This window comes from Buteo buteo, chromosome 1 (genome assembly GCF_964188355.1).
Source record: "Buteo buteo chromosome 1, bButBut1.hap1.1, whole genome shotgun sequence".
Lineage (NCBI taxonomy): Eukaryota > Metazoa > Chordata > Aves > Accipitriformes > Accipitridae > Buteo > Buteo buteo.
In genome coordinates this window covers 31329060-31350712 of record NC_134171.1, presented here as the reverse complement: position 1 = coordinate 31350712, position 21653 = coordinate 31329060, and the positions used below count along the sequence as shown (strand labels likewise).

Here is a 21653-nt window from a genome sequence, read left to right as displayed (position 1 = left end):
CTTCTCCATGGGCTGCAAGGGAATATCTACTCCGACGCCTGGAAGCACGTCCTCCCTCTCCTCCTTCACTGACCTTGGTGTCCCCAGGGTTGTTTCTCTCATATTTTTCCTACTCCTCCCTCTCACTGCTGCTGCGCAGCATTGTTTTTCACCCTTTCTTAAATACATTTTCACAGGGGACCCACCAGCTTGGCTGATGGCCTCAGCTGTGACCTGTGGTGGGTCTGTTTTGAAGCCAGGTGGAACTGGCTGTGTCCAGCACAGCATAGCTGCTGGTCTTTTCTCAGAGAAGCCACCCCTGCAGTCCCCCCACTGCTAACACCTTGCCATGTAAACTCTCTACAAATATATTCTAAATAAGAAAAGAGAATTGACTTGAACCTTTCATAATACAGGTTCCCAAGCCAAAAATGGTATTTAAACAAACAAACAAAAAAACCAAACAAACAAAAATCAAGACTATTTTAGTTTTCCAAAATAAGAAAAATCAGTTTACTCCTATGCAAAACACTACACCTGGCTTTTTTCCAGAATACCGAATCTAAAATTAGGGATAACAGTAAAACCACTACAGAAATCTTAAAATAAATCTTTTAAGGAAATACGTAGCTTATTAAATATCCATTACAACTTTGTCACAGGCAGCACTGTCAATCACTAAGCAAAATCCTATTTAAGAACTACAGTGCTCTTAAAACATCATGAAATACCATTGTGTTTGAGGCAAATTTGAAAGGCAGGAGAAGGGCAGGGATTGGAAAAATCACTGCAAATATTTAACACCTGTACTTCAAAGTTTAAAGTTCTTTAGATTACCGATTATCAGCCACCTGAAGAAGGTCTGCGATATAAGGGTCCTCTGGCTGAGGAACTGGATAGGCACTTACACCCGATGGAGGGACAGGCTGGTCTATCTGCATGCGTTGACGCCTGAAGGGAATGCTTCTTTTCCTGCCACCTAAAAGCCCAAACCCAGAGGCCTATTAGTTGGAGTTAAAGCAAGGCAGTCTTCTTCTTTAATACAAAATGAAATTTCCTATTATTCCACTGCTGCTGAACTGGCACATTTCACCATTTTAATCTTACTGTAATAAGTTGATAAAATTTGTACGTTCTAGACAACACCATTCTTGCAGGTTAGTATCAGCTTTGTCAAAGTTCAGTTTTGTAATAAGGAAACATGCAAGTTCAGTATAAGTAATTTTCCCCAGTGCTTAAGACCCTAAATATTCTACAGTTCAAACTTGTTGAATCTGTTAGGGATTTACCTTACTAAAAAAGCTAAATTAAAATAACACAAAAGACATTTTTTTTTCCACATTCATGAACTATTTTATGACTGAACTAACCCCTGCATTGTTTAGTAATGTTTTTTTCTTTCTATCCTATTGTCATTTCAGTGAATGAATATCATAAGCGTATCAGAGTAGGTTATTTGCTTGCATGGTAACATTATACTAAAAACAAAGCAAAACATAGCATTATTTCCAGAGAACAATTACTCTTCATCACACAATTAAATAAGAACATAAAATATTTGATGACATGGTATAGAAAAATCCCAGAAGACTGATGACCAAGGGGCAAGTATGCAGAAAGACAGACCAAAGTGTAACATGGTATCTTTGAAGTGAAGGACATGAAATGCAGAAAGATGTGGAAAAATAAAGAGGAATTTTAATTTCACCTAACTACTTATTAATTTCCCTCAAATGCCAAAAATACATAGGAAATTCAATGACTTGGAAAGAAAAGACAATTTCAGAATTTCACAAAATACTTCTTACTATTTCCTTTTAGCTTGAAAAAAAATAAAGAAAAAGGAAGACCTAGAGAAAGAAATTCACCTGAAAGTAACATCCAGAACATTTTAAGTAATCAAAAGACTCTTTAAATACTGTAAGCTTTCAGGGGGTTGGAATATTTGTTTGTAGACATATTTTGCATCTTGCTGCTTTTAGATCTTGGTTAAAAAAACCTGAATTAGTTACTTACACTTCATCAATTAGCTGTCAAAAAGATTCAAGTGTCAAACAACCTGCCTCTGACTAAATTAGGTGCAGCATTAAAAAATAAAAATAGCTGTTGATTAACAGTGCTTTCTAGTCACATTTTAACTTGTCTTCTATTGAATCTAATTTTGTATTCCAATTTGTCTATAACACAAGAGATGTACTAATGAAACTCCTTCCATACAGAGAAAAAGACTGAATACAGAGCCAATACTTTCAAAAGATAATGTTATTCTATTGGATAGTTATTTTACTGTAGAAACTTCTCTTCCTAGAAGAAAAAAAAATAATTATGTTCTGAATAGCCAAAAAAAGTCCAGAGAAAAGTTAAAATATCTGTGATTATTTACACTCACCAGGTGTTTGCACCACTGCTTGCAGATTCTTCTCCTGAAGCTGCTGAATTTTTTCAGTCTTGGCTCTGTTCTCTTTTTCCAGCATTTTAATTTTATGTATGTATTGGTTATTCAGAAATTTTAAGTCAGCAGTTTCATGTTCAACCCTCCTTAAGGAGGCTTTCAAATCTTCAAGGGAGAGAAAAAGCAATGTTATCTTTTTTATTCATTATTATTTTTCCTAGTAGCACCAGAATAGGCATAAAGAGAATCCTATATTATTTTTCCATAACATGAAATTTTCAAATACACATACATATCTGTATATATATACACACACACAAACATATATATTTATACATGTTATACAAATAAACCCTTTGTAGAATAAAGGCATATTTAACAGCAGTATTCAATTTTAAATTAAAAAGTAGCATTTCAAGGTATGAAAATATATGTTAAAAAGTTCTAACATTTTCATGTTTGATTAAAACAATGATTTGTAGGACCTCAGAAGCTTTTTAACTACAAAAGAAATGTCTGTGCATGAGCCTTAATTCATTAAAGGCACCGAAGTCAATGACCACTCACACTCACTTATAAGTACAGATAAATTAATCTGTGGATCAAGGATTTAGCTGCAATTTATCTTTTTGGCACAGAAGGATTAAAAAGAAGTATCATAATTTTTATATTACCTTTAACATGACGATCAGATTGCTCTTTCAGTTTTAATATTTCTAAATGTAGTTCATTATTTTCCCTGGTAAGTTTAGCATTCTCTGTTTTATAAGGTTCCAAAATAGCATCATAATTGCTGCATTCTTTTTCAGTTTTTCCAGCAGATAACTTTGCACTGCGCAAGCTCTCAGTTGTATGAACTAGGTCACTAGAATAAAGGAGCATCAGACACGTTAGAAATGTTATCAGCTTTTACACTGCAGATGCAGATATTTATTATGACCTGAGAAACAAAACCCTTTCCCTGAGAATATGTTAACTGTAGAACAAATGTGTTCAAAGAAAGGCAAAGAGAACATTCATGTAAGAAAAACTGAAAGACAGGAATCAATCTCTTAAAGTAGGAAAGGACAGGGCAAATATAAAAAAAATAAGATATTTAGAAAGCATATCAGGAGTTTACATCTGATTAGTCAATATAGTCTCTTCTCTACATAAAGTGAGCTATTCAAAATTGGCAAGATGATTTTTTCCTCCAACCACTACGCAAGTCGTAGCACTACTTATCCCAGAAGAAACTTCAAGAATTAAAAAACCCAGAAGGTTACTAGTATTTATACGGAGATCAGAAGCTCCATAAAAGAGATTAGTGGTAAGTAGCTATAAATATTTTTGTGAAAATAATATCAAAGTCAGTGATTAAGAGATTAAACACCAGAGTTAGATTGAGAGATTAGACACCAGAGTGAGACTTAATGTTGAAGGCAGGTTACTCCACATCTGCCTACCTATGGTTCTTCCATGGCATTACATGATAGAGAGCAACAGAATCAGAATACCTACATTTGGCGTGTTTAGCCAAATATAACTGGATTACTATGGAAATTACTATGTTTGCATCCAAGCCATGAAATGGCAGATATATTAAGAGGGTCACCTGAAAAATTGTTTTTCTTCTGTTATGTGTCCTGTAACAACTGCAGAGATAGCAAATTTAAACTTCTCCAAATGAGACCATAAAAAATGGAGCTGTGAATGTTTTATTTTAAGTCACGGTACAGACAACAGGGATTACCTTTTATACAACCAGTTATAAGAGTGTGTCCTTTAAGCACATATCAATAGTGACTATTCTTGGATCTCTTACGAGAAAGAAATTGAATTTTCCTAGACCATAGATCCTTAGAAATAATTCTACTGAATTAAATGAAATCTTAAGATGTTCTCATCACTTAAGCAAACACATTTGACTTCATCATACACAGGAATTGAATGTTAGCTCTGAAGTAACATTGCTTGAAAATAATCTCCAGACTAAGCATTCTCCCTTAGATGTCAGAAATCAAACAATACCTACTATGGGATTACTATGTTATTAATGAATCTCCTTCTGTATACCTAAAAAGCTTTTCCACCAAAGGTAAACTCTCCACTCCCAATGGTTGTCGATAGCCCAGCTGATCTAGACGTTTCCTGAGATTTATGAACCTCCGCTCTGCGGTTGTAGTCATTGTAAACACACCTCCAAAGCAGCTCTTGTCACAGTCAAGAAAAATAGGACACCTGCAAAAGATTCTGTTACAGCATTTGTCCTTTAAAGAAGGAATAATACAGAAAAAAGTAATGGAAAAAACATTTTTTGTGTAGGAAATACAGTGCATAAGCATGTCCTTAAAATTTAAGTAAGCCAAAAGAGAATCCCCGAGCAACTAAAGTTTTAAACTTATTTACATATTTCTTTAAAAAAAAATTTGCCTTGGCAATTAGTCTTCTTTCCTAACATCTTAGAGTATGAACATAGATGATTTTTTTTTTTCCAGTATGCAAGAACTGAACTCTGAAAAGATCTTTCTGTGGGAAGACTGAGAAGTAGATTCTGATTTTTTTGAACCATGGTATCTTCCACAATGCAAATTGACAGATTATTCTCAAAAACCCCATATACTTTTTTCTTTTTTATATAAATCTTACTTTCAAAGTTTACAAGGCAGTACTTAACTTTCACCAACAATTTGTAAAATTGCATTAAGTGTGTAAAATTTTAAAGACAGATTAACTTTGAACATCTCTTTTCTATGAGGGAAAACAGAAATGAAAAAAACCCACTGGTGTACTGTAGTCCTACCTGCATCGTTTTCTGGAAAATACAGTTCAAGGATCGGAGGGTTTTTTTTTCTTTTGACTGATTAGTTATCTTTTTATTACTAACCTGATCTAAAGGGGGCTGGATCAGCACTACTGTGTCTGACTCCAGATGAGAATTTTGGTTTTGCCATGTACATTTGAGGGAGGAAGAATTTTTACATCATTATGTCCTTCTGGATTTAGAGGTAGAATGAGAAAAGAAACAGAATCCTAAAGTTGATGCTCCTGAATATGTGAAAACATCTCTTCAATAGTTAGAAATATTTTTGAAAAACAGTTATTTCTGTAAAATATTTTCCCTCACTTTTCTTCAGAAGTTTCAGTATTAACCTACTGGCTGCAAAGACCTCAGCAGCCAAACTATCAATCTGAGGAAGCATTGTTTGCATCTCATATAAAGGGGATAGAATATAGGTATTATTTAAACCATGCTGTTTCACAATCCCCCAGATTTTAAAAAGATATTAAATAAATATATGCAGGTATTTGAAAATAAAATTATTTATGAACAATGAAATGAGAAAACATGCAAGTTTCTCTCATGTCTGAGGCTGGAAATTAAGATATCATCTCATTGTCTCAAAACACTATAAATAATTCTAGCAACAGGATTGTGCTTACCAGGTACTGCTCCATGGATGAGAGAAAATCACCGGTCTTATGAGCACAGCATTTGTTCCAGGTACTGCCAAAATACTTGTTTGAAGAGGCTCAGGATATTGAGATATTAACTAAGCAATGGCATGGAGAACAATCCCTTACATATTGTACTGGGATGGTTGAAGGAGAAGGAGGCACACTTCCTTCCACTAAATGGTAACTGTTAATGTACTAAGTGGAAGTCAACGTACTCCTGTGTGCTAAATGCTCTTTGTTCTCCTTTGGCAGCCAAAGATAAAAGCTAAAAGTGATGAAACCTTGGTATTTCTGCATTAATGTTGAGGATTCTGTGTTGAGTTCAGGAAAACAGTGATTGTGTTACTGTGTCTAGATCTAGTCTCAGGAATACATCTTATACTAATACAGAAGTAAGCTGACAACTCTTGAGCTCTTCTACTTAACAAGAACTAGATCAGTTAAAAAGATTAGTCTAAAATCATTCATCAGACCTGATTTCTTAGCTTGTATTTTGGAAAGAGAAAGGATTTTTCTACTAATCACATTGAGAAGGTTTTACAGAAGAAACATCAAGAACAAATGTGTGTCACAGCTTGTAAGGGAATAAAGTTTCGCTACAGTAACTGTGGAGAAAATATATGGACAGATGTTGGCACTCCAGTAACTGTGGCTAGGGAGTAGATACAGGATCTTGCTAAATCACTGCAATGGATGTTTAAGTGAGGTGTAGTTACCTAAACATACCCTAATATTGAGATGTACCAACAGCTTTCTGGTTGAATCACTCTCCTTCCTAAAGGCTGGGAATTTTTAATTCAAGACATTATTGCCACCAGAATCAAATAAGAAAGGGTATTATCTTATATTACCTAGAGTCACATCTGATCCAAAATTAGTCCAGGAAATGACCAGCTGCAGTATAGGTCCAAAAGATGTCCAGGAATGAAAGTAAGAAGAATTGGGTGTCGTTATTTCAGAGAGCTTAACATAGATATCAAAGTCTTCAAAGACTTTGATAAAAGACTTCAAAAATAATCGTTGTACACTCTTTGTTGGAAGGAAATTATGTGTCAGTAATTCCAGACCTCTGTTATTACAGACAACCATAGCATAAATCTCATATCCTAAACTTAAAGTCCATCACTAGTCTTACCATGACATCAAAAAGTATCTAGAAACTTCTCCATCAGGAAAATTTGGTTTTCTGGAAATATAAAATGAATATGTGAACAGCTGTACTGATTCAGTTGAATCCAAGAGCAGTCTGACCCAATGTGCCTCTGGCAGCTGTCACAGCAAGAGTATAAAAACATAAAAAACATGAGCCAATCTTACTCCTACATACCTTCTCTTTCTATAAGCCTACAGCGCAGGGACTTGATGGGCCTAAAGTTGAACTTAAATCATTATAATCGTACCTGATAGACCTTTCTTAGACATGTCTAATTGTTTTCTTGAATCTTTTGCACTTTTATATTGAAATAGCCTGTGGCAATGAATTTGCGATTTTAACTGTATGTCTGGAAAAGCATACCATAAATTCATGGGGGTGTGCAAGTCCACCCCACCCCCCCTTCTTTCTTTTTATTGTAAGACATACTAAATAATCATTCCTTTATTCATGCTTTCAGTCATTCATGATGGCACCTTTAGCAAATCTGTTTTCCAAAATTTTCTAGTAGCTTCTCCCGCTTGTCCCTTTTCCATGCTTTTTCTGAGATTGAGATCACTCTGAGCAGCCATACAGCAGCCATAAAGATTCTTTGCTGTAGTCGTCACTATTCATAATGATTCCTAACTTATCATTTGCCTTTCTGATGGCTCTAAAGCATCAGCTAGATGGTTTCTCAGTGACACTAACATTTCTTTTTCTGAGCAGTAACTCCACTTCAGAGCCCATGATGGGTATTACTTTGCCTTTATTGACACTGTTCCTTAACTCCCACTTTATCACTCAGTCCAGCAATACTCTTCCACAACCCTTGGACTGCTCTTAAGACGTCCATATAATGAGCAGATTTTGCCCATTACTGTTTAACCCATCCTTTCAGATCACCAATCAGTGTTAAACAGCAGAAAATCCTCTGCACGTTCGCCGTAAGGTAGTACTTTCCAGCCTTTCTTTTAACCACTTAGTGAGCTATTAGATGATCTTTTCTCCATTTCTGAAAGAGATCTGCTTTCTTAAAAACTTAGCTAAAGAACCTTTTTAAAAGCTTTTTGGAAATCCAAGTTTTCTTCATCATTCTCACCCAGTCAACTCAATCCCGAATATCCTTTTCTTTAAAGAAACTTAATAGCCTTGTGAATCACGATTGAGTCATGGTGAAAGGTATGTTTAACTTATTAGATTTGTCTGTAAATTTGCAAACTACTGGAAAGCACTCTTAACTTCGATATTTCCCACGAGATAGGCTATGTTACCTGCATAAATAGTTGACATCATTCATTATCTAAATATTTCATGCAATTTAGTGCCACTAGGAAGAAAATATAATTTCCATTTTAGATGAAAAACAGAAAATCAGATAAACAAACAAAAAAGGGAAAATCAAGTGGTACTTTAAATTTCCAGAGGATTTATCAAGATGTCTAAATGACTGCATCTTTCAGTTACTCACAGAAGAGATATTCATAGCCAATAATCTCCTTTTTTGTTCCTCCTTTGCTCACGAAGACTGCTAAAGATGACAACTCTCACGTGCTTCATTTTGTGACATGCCTGGATGGTTGTGAGCAGTCTTCTGAAGACATAGGTGTTTATGAAATAGACATATTTAGCAGGTATGAACTGCTCCCTATTGTTCTAAGTCACCAATGAATGAAATCGAACATTGACATGAAAGATGGACAATAATGAAACTTCAAATCCAGTTCCTTTAGGCTATGAGTATAAAATCAATTTGCATAAAATTGTGTGAAAGAAGCAATGTTAAAAGGTATTAGACTAACCATTACAGGCAGAATACAAAACGGAAAAGCTTTCACACATTGAAGCCCTCCTTTCAGTCTGAAAACAATGCAGCAAAATTCATGGTGAGTATAAGTTAAGAACTGTTCCAGATGCAATACCTGTGTTATCAATAAGAAAAAGTAATAATAAAAAAGCAGAGCAAAGATGTATCTTGGCCGTGGAAGGTATAATACAGTCACTGAGCCATGTGGAAGAAAGAGAAAACTACACAGTTGACAATAGAACACAAAGAAACTAGCACAGACAAATTTCTATGCTATGAAATCAGTTTTTTACTGAGTCTATAACATTAACACCACAGACAATTATGAACTGGAGTTTCCAGTCTCAATTCTGGGAAATACCAAAATGCATTTTTCATTCACCAGAACTGATACGCTAAAGGCTTTTTTTTTTTTGATGCATGTGAAATATGTTTACAAAACATCTGTTCCTGTCCCGTAATTACTGGTCACATAGCTCATTCTGCTACAAATAGTTAGTTTTGTTTTCACCCAGGTGAAAAGGCATGTAGCAGACCAACCATTTGACTATAGCAATGCTCTAATACGTGCCTCTATACAGTCCGTGGACACCAAAGGCTGCTTTGTGAAATGCTGTTACTGCAACATCACTTTCAAGACACTGCAGTAGCCTGCACTTGTTTTGGCAAAGTCCCTTTCCAAGTTGAATTACTGGGATTTGACTTCCGACTAGATATTCATGCACCACGCTTGCTATGAAGTGTCGCCACGTTGCCAATAGAAAGACAACTGTTGTTCTAGAAAAACAGATTACTTCTTTAAAGAGCCACCACAACCTTTATGAAAACGCTATCAATTATGAGCCGGCTCGTGACCTGTCTCCCCCAGCCGGAAGCTTTACGGACCTTTCAGCCACCCCAACCTACACCTGCAGGGGGGCAGTCAGTCCCTTTTTAAACAGGTTTATTTTTACTTTTTCCACCCTCCCTCCGGGTCGGTCTTACCAGACATACCGTTAAAAGCAAATTCTCGCAGGGCGAGCCGCTAAGGAGTAGCCGAGATGTTTCAGCGAGGCTTCGGCAGAGACGCAGCTCCGGCGGGGAAGGGGAGGCTCTCTGCAGAGAGCCCCGAGACAACGAGAGACCGGCGTGTAGGCCAGAGGCTGGGGCGGGCCGCCCAGGCTAATCTGCGCTCCCCAGGAGCAGAACGGACGGAAGCGGCCCAGCCCCACGCTGTCCTCAGGGCTGCTGCAACGGCCGCTGCCGGGGCCGCGGGGGCCCAAGCTAGCCGCCGAGAGCCACCGAGAGCCTCCGCCCGCCTGCGAGGGGCCCCGGTCCCGCCGGCAGCACCCTCCTCCTTCCTCTACAGGGCACCCCGCCCCGGGGGACGCGAGCCCTGCCCGCCCGCCCGCCGGGTCCCCGCAGCGCTCCCCGGGGCCGGCGCTCCCGCTCCGCAGACCCCGCACGGCCACCTAGGCCGCACCGGCCGTTTGAAAACGGCGCGCGGAGCGGCGGCCGCTTCCGTCCCGTCACCTCAGCAACGGGGCACGCGCCCGCGCCCGCGGCCGGCCCAGCCAACCGCCGCCTGCGGCGGCCGCCCCGCCCCGCCCCTTCCCGCGCGACCGGCAGCCCTCGCGCTGAGGGGCGGGGGAGGCTGACGTCCGCGTGAAGGCTGAAGGCAAGAACCGTCCGAGGCTGAAGGAGGCGGCGGCTGGGCTGAGGGCGGCGGGCCGCAGCCGAGCCCCGGTACTGCACGGCGGGCTGGGACTGAATGTGGGGCTGAGGGCGGAGCTGGCCCCTGCTGCGAGGGGCCGGCGCTGCGCAGAGGAGCGGCCCGTTGAGGACAGCTTCGCTCCTGTTGCGGCCGAAGCGGGGAGACGGACGTGACGGCTTTTCCAGAGGGGCCGAGGCGCGTTTGGTGCCTGTAGTATAGTTGTCTGTTGCGTCGGGGATTGCAGCGTCTGATATAAAAATGACAGGTAGCCCTCTCGTATAAGCTGTCTATAACCAGTTTGAGGGAATTTCTGCTCAGCGTAACCCTTAACCTCCCCGTGGTGGTGCTCTGGCTACCTTTTGTCACGTGCGCAGACACTGTGAGCAGGTTATACGCTACTTGGATCAAGTATTTCATTAGTAAAGACAAGGCAACTAGGATTTAGCGAGCTACAAGATGTAAGTGGTTGTATGCTCACCCAAATCCAGGTGCCTCAAAGTTGCCGAGTTGCCATCCAGCAGGCTGGGTTTTCCTTCAGAGCTTTATAACCTTCTCATTCGTGTTACTGTTTTTAGTCTTGCATCTGCATCTCAAAACCCAAAATCTTACCTCTGTCTGCATGTCACCCTTATTGTACCTGTTTCTGTTCTATACATGCCCCACCTCTATCCAACAACTTAGCATTTCCTCAAGCTGTACAGAAAAACTAGGTCCTAAATGACAGGCACCTGAAGCTCCAGGAGGAGGAAAGGGTTAGATGAGGTGGGAGTATACTGATGCTACATTGTACTCACTAAAATGAAGAAAAAAAAAAAAATACAGGTTGAAAAATAGAGCAATTCTACTTCAATGCCCAGAGACAAACCAATGGAAATAACTCTGCATTTTCACCTTTTTGAAATAACACTCCATAGAAATAAAGAATATGATGAACACAGTTTAATTGCCACAGTCACATCTCAGAACATGAATTCAGTATTCCCACTGCATGAAGTTCCAGATCCATACTTTCTGGAACGAGGAAGGGAAAAGATTTGATAAGTCTTTAATGCTTACATAATGTCCAAGATGCAAAATATTAGTGAAAACAGTAGTATCCTTTTTGCGTAGTACAAAGGTAGTGCTTACTGCTTTTAGCAAGAGAAGGGATGATAAAGTAAACATGAGGGGAAGGCAAAAACTACATCCAAAGTGTTTCACAGAATTAATCCTTTCAAACAGTACTTCAACCCAGTAGAAGAGCAACAAATCCCAGAAGGTTTCATTCTGCCCTGAAAGACGTTTGAAGTAGGAGTGTAACTTGACATACATGGCAGTTAACTACACATACACATGGAAATCCACCTTTTAAAAACAAATAGCATTTATAGTGTTTGATTCCCTTATACACAGGCACAAACTTTGCTAGCTTCTCTTTCCCTTTCTAGAACTTAATGAGACTGTGCAATACTGGAGCAGTAGTCTAAAATATCCTGTATAGTGAATTCCATAGTAATTCCTGATCCAGGATAGCAGCGAGCTATCAGCCCTTCAAAGTGCTTGTACTGTCGTATAAACTCATCTTGCATGGAATGCCACACAACCTGCCAAAGAAAGCAAACTTTAAGAAATGTCAACTGGCACAATACACTATGTGTGAACTACAAAACACTGGCTCGTTAACTTATTCTCAGTTCAGGTGTCATTTTAAAACTAAAGCTCGCTAACAACAAAGTTCAGTAAACTGAGTTGCTGCAAGTTTTTTAACCATTAAGATCTTTAGTGTTTACATGACTCCTACCAAATATGCAAAGCAGAAAGTAGTAAAGAAGATGAGGAAGTTGCCCTAAAAGAGGTACTGCTTTTTGTCTTTAAACACTCTGAACCAGAACAGTGCTAATTCATGTTTCAGACTTTAAAAAGCTGTTAATACCTGCTTAACTCTTAAATCTACTTATCATTTACTCCAGTGAGAAAGTTTACAGAGTATAAGAAAAAACTTAGATAATATAACTATCAGAAAAGATGTAAGTATATTCTGCTATAGTGCACCAGCTAAATTTCCTATCAGGTTAACAGATCATTTAAACCTAGTTCTCTCTGCTTCCAGTGTATTTTGCAGAACAGAGATCACCCATTAATGGTCAGCTAGGGAATCATAAAGGAAGTTTCTTTCTGAACTCTCTCTCTACCACCACAGTTCAAATCAATGTTACAACAAATAGAATCAGAGTGGGATTATAAAAAACTTCTCTCAAAATTCCTGGTTTTTCAGAGTTATGCTGAAGCTAGGCACTTCTCACAGAATACATATGCAAAAGCAGTAGTTAAAAGCCTTTGTGTAAACATTACAAGGTTTTTAAGCCATGATTTAGTTTACCTGAAGTAAGTTTTCTTCTTCACAGAGATGTTTATCTACCTTCTTGTAGAGATTATCCAATCCCTTCTTCACTTCCTTACCAGGATATTCCTTTATAACTTTACGAAGCTCTTGTTTATTAAAAGCCAGTTGATAGCTTACTTCCTCTTCTCGTATACCTTGTGCCACACGAGCTTCAACGCCTTCAAAAAAATGCTAACAAACAATAATGGCATTAATGATTATCACAAATCTAAACTAATTAACTTAATTTCACAAGCATATGTATAGTTAAGTCTTGAGTCTGCTTGACAAGTGTTGTGTGTTCCCTCCACTTTTGTTTTTTAATTGGGCATGAAGTAGTGCTCAGCCATAAACATCAAAGCACAGCCCAGCAATGCAGCACTCTAAGTACTAGCATAGAACTGAAATCAGTCATTTCTAGAAGCAATCAAGCTTTTCTTTGCAACCTCATAACTAATACTAGATCAGTCTCAAAATCCTCAATTAATGAGGCCATAGCCTGGGAAAATACCAGATCTTTTGGATAAACTGAGTAAGCACCTGAATAGGAATTTCTCTACTTAAACCATAATTACACAACAGCAATATTTGTTCATAATTGCCCTCTCTTCTCACTGCCCCACAACACTTGGCTCAACATAATAAAAATGGAGGGAAATATGCCTATGAACATGCAAGCAGAGCCACAACATCATTTGAAACAGTGCACTGCATCTGGCTGGGATGGAGTTAACTTTCTTCATAGCAGCCCATATGGTGCTGTCTTTTGGATTTGTGGCTAAAACAGGGTTGATAACACACCAGTGTTTTGGTTATTGCTGAACAGGTCAACCCTGGCCAAAGGGTATTCCATAGCACATAACATCATGCTCAGCTATAAAAATTAGCATTAGAGGAGGAGGTGGTGGTGGTGGTTGTCTTCAAGGTGGCTGTTGCTCAGAAACTGGCTGGGCATCAGTCTGCTTGTGGGAGGTAGTGAGTGACTGCCTTTGCATCATGTATTTTTTTTCCTCTCTCTCTCTCCCCTTCACTGATTAAACCATCTTTATCTCCACCCCCAAGTTTTCTCACTTTTGCTTTCCCTATTCTCTCCCCTGTCCTGCTTGGGGAAGGGGGAGTGAGCAAGCAGTTATGTGGCAGCTTAGGTGCTGGCCAGAGTCAACCCACAACAAGTGGGAAGCAGCAATAAAGCATTTTAATTTTCAAAAAGAGAATACATCTTAGACTTCTCAGAAAATGAATGGCTGAAATGCTTATAGAAAAAGCAATGAACAGTGGGAAATACTCAGCGGGCAGAACGGAGTCTGAACCTAAGTCAGCATTCAGTTTAATACTTAGTTCAACTTCAGACATACAGAATGTTCCTAAAAACTTTTCTTATTCTTGAACAGTTCAGAAACTACAATAATTTTCTTTGCGGTTGAGGTGTGGTGTCGTGGTTTAACTCTAGCCAGCAACTAAGCATCACGCAGCCACTCACTCACACTCCCCCCCCCCCCCAGTAGGATGGAGGAGAGAATCCGGTGGGGGGAAGTAAAACTCGTGGATTGAGATAAGAACAGTTTAATAGGACAGAAAGGAAGAAAATAATAATGATAACAATAACAATAATAAAATGATGATAATAATAATAATAATAGATTTGGAATATACAGAACAAACGATGCATAATGCAATTGCTCACCACTTGCTGGCCAATGCCCAGTTAGTTCCTAAGCAGTGATCCACCTGCCCTGCCCCGGCCAACTCCCCCCCAGTGTATATACTGGGCATGACGTCACATGGTATGGAATACCCCTCTGGCCAGTTTGGGTCAGCTGCCCTGGCTGTGTCCCCTCCCAACTTGTTGTGCCCCTCCAGCCTTCTTGCTGGCTGGGCATGAGAAGCTGAAAAATCCTTGACTTTAGTCTAAATACTACTTCTGCAACAACTGAAAACATCAGTGTGTTATCAACATTCTTCTCATACTGAACCCAAAACATAACACTATACCAGCTACTAGAAAGAAAATTAACTCTATCCCAGCTGAAAGCAGGACAGGTGGGAAAAATTAGCCCAAAGCTCCTGATTACTTTTCCCCTCACTTTTTCCTTCCTTAAAACCATTTGCTTAAGATACAACTGATGTTTAGTCAGTACTATTAATTGCCATGAAAAATTTGGTTATTTGCATCCAAGACTGTTACCCTCATGAGTAGAGTACTCTTGCCAGGCATGCTCAAGTCTAAAATAATAAAATAAAGATTATGATAGATGCAGTGGTAAAGAGATCAGATAGTGCAAACTGAACACTTGAAAAAGATCACTCTGTACCATTTAAATGTATATAAACTCAAATATACTTACATTTAGTTTCTCAAGAGGCTGTCCGAGTGAGTAGATTACATAAGACTGAAGATGTTCAGTGTATTTCTGTTTGGCTTCTTTTTTCTCAGCCTCAAGACAAGAAATTTTCAAGCGAGAAAGTGTTGCAAAAATATGATGGAAGTTCTCCATCATGACCACATCTCTGGGTGTTTTCTGGCTTTCATTAGCTACTTTCTCAACTGAAAAAGGAAGCAAAATACTTAAAATACCAGAAGGACAATCAAATTCAGAAAAACATAACCAATAACTATAATACTGTCAGAAAAGGAATTTTGAATTTATGTCAATGATAACCACTTGTATGGGTGATTGTCATAATTGCCACTAAATAAATCAATGTCTGAGAGCCTTCAAAAGAATTAACAGAGATGTGTAGGCTCTAAGACCATGAAATTTGTATGCCAAAAAAAGTCAGGTATAAAAAGATACAAAATAATGACTACATATGGTCTCATTTACAGAAGTGAGAAACAACACACATTCTGTGGAAGCTTACAAGCATGCTTTTATTATCTCTAATAAATTTCACATGATAGAACTATTTAAGAAAAGTCTATTTCTTAAACTATTTAAGAAAAATCAAAGAAAATTGATTCCCCTCTTTGGTAGAACGAAAAATCTACAATAAGGTGGTGTTTATTTTTAAAATGTACTTCTCAGTCTCTCGATTTTTGCTTATTAGTTTTATGGTCAAAATTACTGTCAATCCCAAAATTTAATAATACAAATGGATAATGCTGCACATAGGTCTCTTCCTTTCACCTCCCCCCCCCCCCCAAAAAAAAAAAAAACCAACCACCCAAACCCCCAAAACAGGGCAGGCAAAAGAAATTCTACCTATCACTCCCTTACTGCACCTAAAAGCCGGCTGAAAGAGGATGGCTTCAACATAGGGGGCAATTAAGTATCTACGCCTGTTCATCCATTAATCATTTTGCTGAGTCTACCAGGATGCCTACCATGAAAGTGATCCCGCACACCAGAGTATCAATAAAGATCACAAATTCATTTCAGTCCCAACACTGAACTGCCAACTAGGAAAAGTCTGTTACTGCCAATTTTGTTCTTCCCATATAATTTTCTACCTCCCCCCCTCCCCAATTCTACCTGAAGTACTGCATCTTCCTGACCCATTTCAAGCATTACTTGTAAATTACATATCCTACTGCATTAAACATGTTGCTTGCACTGATTTTTGTACATAATTTTAACTTTGTTTCATCTTCATTCTTTACTTCTATCCCTTATCCTCCCCCATCATAATTCTTTGTTCTTTATGTTTCCTCTGTACTTTTCTGAAACAGATTTTGTTACTTCTTCGGTGTTTGACTGGCATAATTTTGAACCCCTTTTAAAACATGCTTTTCTAAATTCTTCCTACACTGATTATTTTATCATTGTATAGTTTTGCCTGTCTATTGGTGTTGGCTTAGTTTTATCACTTGAACAGTAAATTCTTAGGGACAGAAAAGTTGGGTGCAGTCAAATAGAAAACATTTTCAAAATTGACTGTCCTATCACCTGGGATGCTCCTGCTGACTATATATGGACTCTAGTCTACTTTATTATGAAGTAGTGTCTCTTCATGATTTCTTAGTATATTCAGAACTACTATGCTATAATTTCCTCAAAGTAGCTTTATTGCTTCTACTATCTCCTCTTACCCAATCTTCCCCTAAAAAAAGAGGTAAGTCTCAGTGGTTGGGAATTAACTATACATGGAGTTGTTTGAAAATTTGCAGGTAAATCAGCACAGAGAGGTCCATCCACCTGTGTCCCTGCTCCATTTTAAAAGGGAAGGACATTTTTTCCAGAGTTCATTGGCTTGCATATCCCCCTCCTTTTTTTTTTTAATCTTAATTAAAACCACTAGAAAGAGGGTGTTGCTGCTGTTTTTCCAGACTATAGCTGGGAAAATAGGGAGGACTAGAAAGACATTCTGCTGTGTCAGGCTACAACACAAAGGACCTAATCTGCCAAGAAAGGGTCAAATTCATAGCCAGAACTCAACTGATTTATTTTAGACAGGGCTGTGAAGATGAACAGTATTAGGGCCAAATGCCAGGGATCCCATCCAGATTCATCTCCTCGTTTAAGCTAACATGGGGGAGAAAAGACAGGAAACCACTTCAGATTGAGCATGTTGTGTTGCTGCCATCTCCACTCTCTCTCCAGAGTCTTAACCACTTCCCTCTATCATAACTGAAAATTACTTTACAGGTATGTACAAAGGCAAATACCTACAGTTTGCTCTTAAAAAGTATATTACAATCAAAACGTTTACACTGGCTCTCCTACCGATAACAGAGATGACCAAAATTTCAGCACAGTATCAGTCATGTGGCTTGCAACAGAGTCTTAAAAAAAAAAAAAAAATTTAAAAAATCATCTGTTAATTGGAGCGAATTATATATAAATAGGAGGAAACAATCATTTTAGTAACAATGACAACCTCAGAAGACCTACCACTGACAAAAACGGCTCTAATAAGTTTTATGTAGGCTTTATCTAGATCTCCTCGTCGTTCTGCATTTTTGAAAATTGATTCAGCAAGGGCGGCAAACTCTTCAAATTCAGCAACAAATGGAAGGATCCCAACTTTACTCTTCTTTGATATTTTTACTTCATCCATCTGTTTCATTTGATTACTCTTAAATTTAAAACAAGAACAGATGTTAGCCTCTAATATATAACTCCAGACCACATAACAACTAGTAAAAGAAAAGAAAATGCAGACATACTGAAAAACTGACATTTATTCAAGCATGGAAATAATTTTATCTTTCAATTATTGTATCTAATTGCATTAGATATGCTTTATATTAGATACACTATATCTAATATGTATATTACATATACTATAGGCAGTATATTGCATTCGTGACAATACAAAAAAGTTATACCAGCAACTGTGTTTTCACTAAACTTGCCATATTTCAGATAATAGTAATATAGTACTAGCAAAAGGATGTTTCTGACAGTAGAAGCTGCCTCTGCTACTGCTGCAAGATTTGCCATTTTATCTAAACCAAATTTCTGTTAGGTATAAGATAGAAATAACTGAACACATGGAAGAGCTGTCTATTTGGCATATTATGCTCAAAGGGGAAAAGTAAAACCCTCATAGTCACCGAGTTTTTGTTTTGGTAAGTAAAAAAGCCAGAGAGCTATAGGTTACTTGACTGACTTCAGTAATCTCAGTAAGAGTACAAGTTTAAACAAACAACTGAACAAGTCAACTAGCTCACAGCATTGAATGAGCGGTCATATTTGTTACAAATAGCTAATTATTGAAGAAAACTGGAATAGAGAGGAAAAAGAAACACAACCACCAATTAGTTTGGCCAGTAGAAGAGCAATAAAGTTACTCATTTTCACTTCAAATTAAAAGCAAAAATTTAACTATAAAGAAGTGCAAAATCAAACTGGGTAGGAGTGGGCTTCCTATAATATTATAGTTAGCTTAATCAGAATAACTAAAGAACTTACAATGCATTTATCAAAGTTCCTTTTGACAGTCACCAAAACATTTCCAAGTGTTGTGCTGAGAAAGGAAGCTGGGTCCACATTTTGTGCTGTCCATACATGATGGCTCATCTTAACTAACATATAAAGGGAATTAAAGCTATCAATCTTGTCCCCCAGCGCTATAAGATTATTCAGCTCAGGTTCAGTACAACGAAATATTTTTGTCATCATTTGTCGGATCATGTCCTTCCTATTAAAAATGCATAAGATAAAAATATTACTCTGACAGTTTACTAGGCTATTTTACATGGTCTTTGATAACATTTTTAGGATAAATTATTGGATATGGTAGTCTTATCTGCATTCAACAAGTCTCATGATTTTCAGAATGCTGCTAACAGAGGAAATGCCAATGCCACACAGTAAAAATCAATAGTCACACGTATAAAAATATTCCAAGTAGTATTTTCTGTGTGGAAGCTGCCACACACTCAAATTCAGAACTTTGCAAAGCATATTTTCCAAAGCATTTTTTACGTATTACAGTGCCTAGTTTCACTTTGCAAACTATTAAGAGAATTAAGCATCTTTTTTATAGTACTATAGACACATCCATCCTATATACAGAAAATTTTGTATTTACTGACACATACAGTGTCTAGGTACAAATTAAGAGTTCACTATTCACTTTCACTAAAAGGAAACAATTTCTGATTATGGAGAAAAAAGTTTTATATGCCAAATAAATTCACATGTAGGCTTAAGAATTAATAATAAACAACAGCAGCACATACTCAGATGATACTGTTTGTGGAACACCAGAACTGTATAAACGAGATGAAGTTCCTCCATCCATTTCCTCCGCTTCGTTCTGTAAGAACAAGGAATATATATATAAAGGAAGCTGAAAGCTTGTCTCCAATTCTATATTTAAGTGATAAGTATACCTGACAAAACCAACATAATTATCAGCCCCGCTGCCTCCCCCAAGTAGCAAATAAGTGGTTTGTAAGGTTCTGGTAGTCTTCTAGTCATGTTCCACCAAATACAACACTATCCACAATTACTCCCCATTGCCTTCCTACATAGCATGATGAAGCGTTTATTGTGATCTTATGAGGAAACAAAGCCATGGCAAAAGAAACACATCAGTCCTTCTTTAACAGATTTTGTATCGGTCAGCCAAAAATAAAGATTCTGCCAGCTAATGGAGAAAAAACCAAAATATTGATCATCTGGATCACATAATTGCCAAATAAATTCAAAAGTTATCTTTTATAAAGGTCTCTTAAGAGGCCTGTTCAATATTTTTCACTTCAGTGACAGAATGAAGAGTCATACCGTTGTTGTTCCCGAGATGCTCTGATGTTGCTGTAGTTTGAAAAATTTACTAATGAAGTCCTGTTCTGCCAGACACAGAGGCTCTAGTTCACTTAATACTTGCTCGAAAATCTAAAGAAAGCCAAATATTTTATCAACACACCAAATACTATCAACAGTTAGCAATACTAGTTTTAATTTTGTTGCATAGGATTTTATACTTTCTATCTTCAGTAAGCTTTAGAAGGCTTATTTCTACTTAATAGAAATGGAAACAGCTTGTACTTTATCTTTAAAAGTGCTATCTGCATCTTCAGCATAGTCCCTTCTCATCCATATAACACTGGGAAGAAAAGAACAATCTGTTTTTCCACAATTAGAGTTTTTCTAGTCACAGCCTGAGGAAGGACTTTTGTGCTATAATGGAAAGATTCGCATTTTAATAGTAAGTCATGGGCTCTGCCACCCTCTTTTCTGCCTGGGTTGCTGAGAGGAAGACAACAAAATTAAAAGCCTCAGGGAAGAAAAACAGGTAAACTGTGCATGTGGAAGATAACTGCTCTGTAGAAGAAGTTTCTACATAGCTGCTACAGAAACCAACAGCAGGTTTTGCAATGAAATAGAAGTATTAATCATGATTTTTAGATTTAATCTGAAATAAAAGACTATTTTGGCAATAACTAACTAAAATAATTTAATTTTATTAATACTAACTACTGAAATTGTAAGTCAGGTGTTAGACATACTTCTAATCTTTCATCTTTACACAACACAGCATTTTCTCAGCAAGTATTTAAGGATTAAGATGTGGAATAATTTATATAAATGAAACTAATCTAGCCACATAGTAAATCCACACTACTGAAAAATCCCCTAAAAAAAAAATTGAAAAAATCTACTAAGTCAGCGTAGTAGCTTACAACTCTGTATACATTAGTCACACTCATATGTCCCCAATGGGTGTGAGATAGAAGCAGCTGAAAAAATTAGCACAATACTTGTACTTGTATAAAATTGTTTTAAAAAGCTATCATTTTAATTCTAGACAAGTTGCTGCTACAGGTGTGTAATAACTTAACAGTTAAAATTGTTTCAGGCATGTAATATTTCCTCCCAGAACAAGACTGAACAAGGATTTGAAGAAGTCAGAAGAAAAATACTCATGTCCATCAAACAATTCAATAAAGAACAAGAAAATTATTTTTCTCTCTCACTCTGGTAACAGCTCCTTTTCCCTTCACAGCACTGAGGAGTTAATTCCACATGAAGTAAGGAGTACTGTCATTTTAAAGGTTCAGGGGGAACCCCCCCCCCCCCCCCCAACTAAACACCCCCCCCAACAAAACCCACAGATGCTGAGTACACTCCAATAATAACTTAGTGCCATTGGTTAAAGCTGAAAACTGATGATAACTTTGATGTGAAACCAGTATAAATAACATTTTAGGGCCATGCTCAGGCCCTGGCTAAAATAAGATAATGCTTTCTTCTCTTTCACTTTTGCTTACATACTGGGAAAGTGCGACAGAACACAGGAACGTTTGTATTGAGAAAAATAAAATCAGTTGAAGAATCTATCAGTTCAATTCCTATTTGCTTAAAAATGCATAGTGAGCTTCAACTTAATAGACCATTTTTTATGCTCTATATTCTTTCAAGATCACATGCAGCATATAAAGGAACTAAATGGAATCTT

At 37.8% G+C, this 21653-nt stretch overlaps 2 protein-coding genes across 10 annotated transcripts in view; both read right to left on the bottom strand.

The window, feature by feature from the left end:
• The window catches only part of CEP135 (centrosomal protein 135), a 42365-nt gene extending 32592 nt beyond the window's left edge, over positions 1 to 9773 (bottom strand). For 3 of the 4 annotated variants that reach the window (XR_012650156.1, XM_075026331.1, XM_075026354.1), the window contains exons 1-4: positions 4427 to 5679; positions 3046 to 3236; positions 2369 to 2536; positions 817 to 958 (exon numbers count right to left, since the gene is read on the bottom strand). Coding sequence is in view for 3 of the 4 variants with exons in the window: in XM_075026331.1 (XP_074882432.1) it covers positions 817 to 958; positions 2369 to 2536; positions 3046 to 3236; positions 4427 to 4695 (770 nt within the window). In the remaining variant the exon portion in view is untranslated. Of the gene's footprint in view, positions 1 to 816; positions 959 to 2368; positions 2537 to 3045; positions 3237 to 4426; positions 5680 to 6660; positions 6704 to 9741 lie in introns of those variants that run through there. The other variant, XM_075026340.1, reaches the window with a different exon arrangement.
• Positions 9774 to 11365: 1592 nt separating this feature from the next.
• Positions 11366 to 21653, bottom strand: part of EXOC1 (exocyst complex component 1) — a 32853-nt gene continuing 22565 nt past the window's right edge. For all 6 annotated transcript variants that reach the window (XM_075026242.1, XM_075026232.1, XM_075026261.1 and 3 more), the window contains 7 exons: positions 19979 to 20089; positions 19432 to 19508; positions 18659 to 18887; positions 17636 to 17819; positions 15149 to 15348; positions 12801 to 12995; positions 11366 to 12024 (listed from right to left, as the gene is read on the bottom strand). In XM_075026242.1, the coding sequence (XP_074882343.1) occupies positions 11872 to 12024; positions 12801 to 12995; positions 15149 to 15348; positions 17636 to 17819; positions 18659 to 18887; positions 19432 to 19508; positions 19979 to 20089 (1149 nt within the window). In that variant the 3' untranslated portion in view covers positions 11366 to 11871. The remainder of the gene's footprint in view (positions 12025 to 12800; positions 12996 to 15148; positions 15349 to 17635; positions 17820 to 18658; positions 18888 to 19431; positions 19509 to 19978; positions 20090 to 21653) is intronic.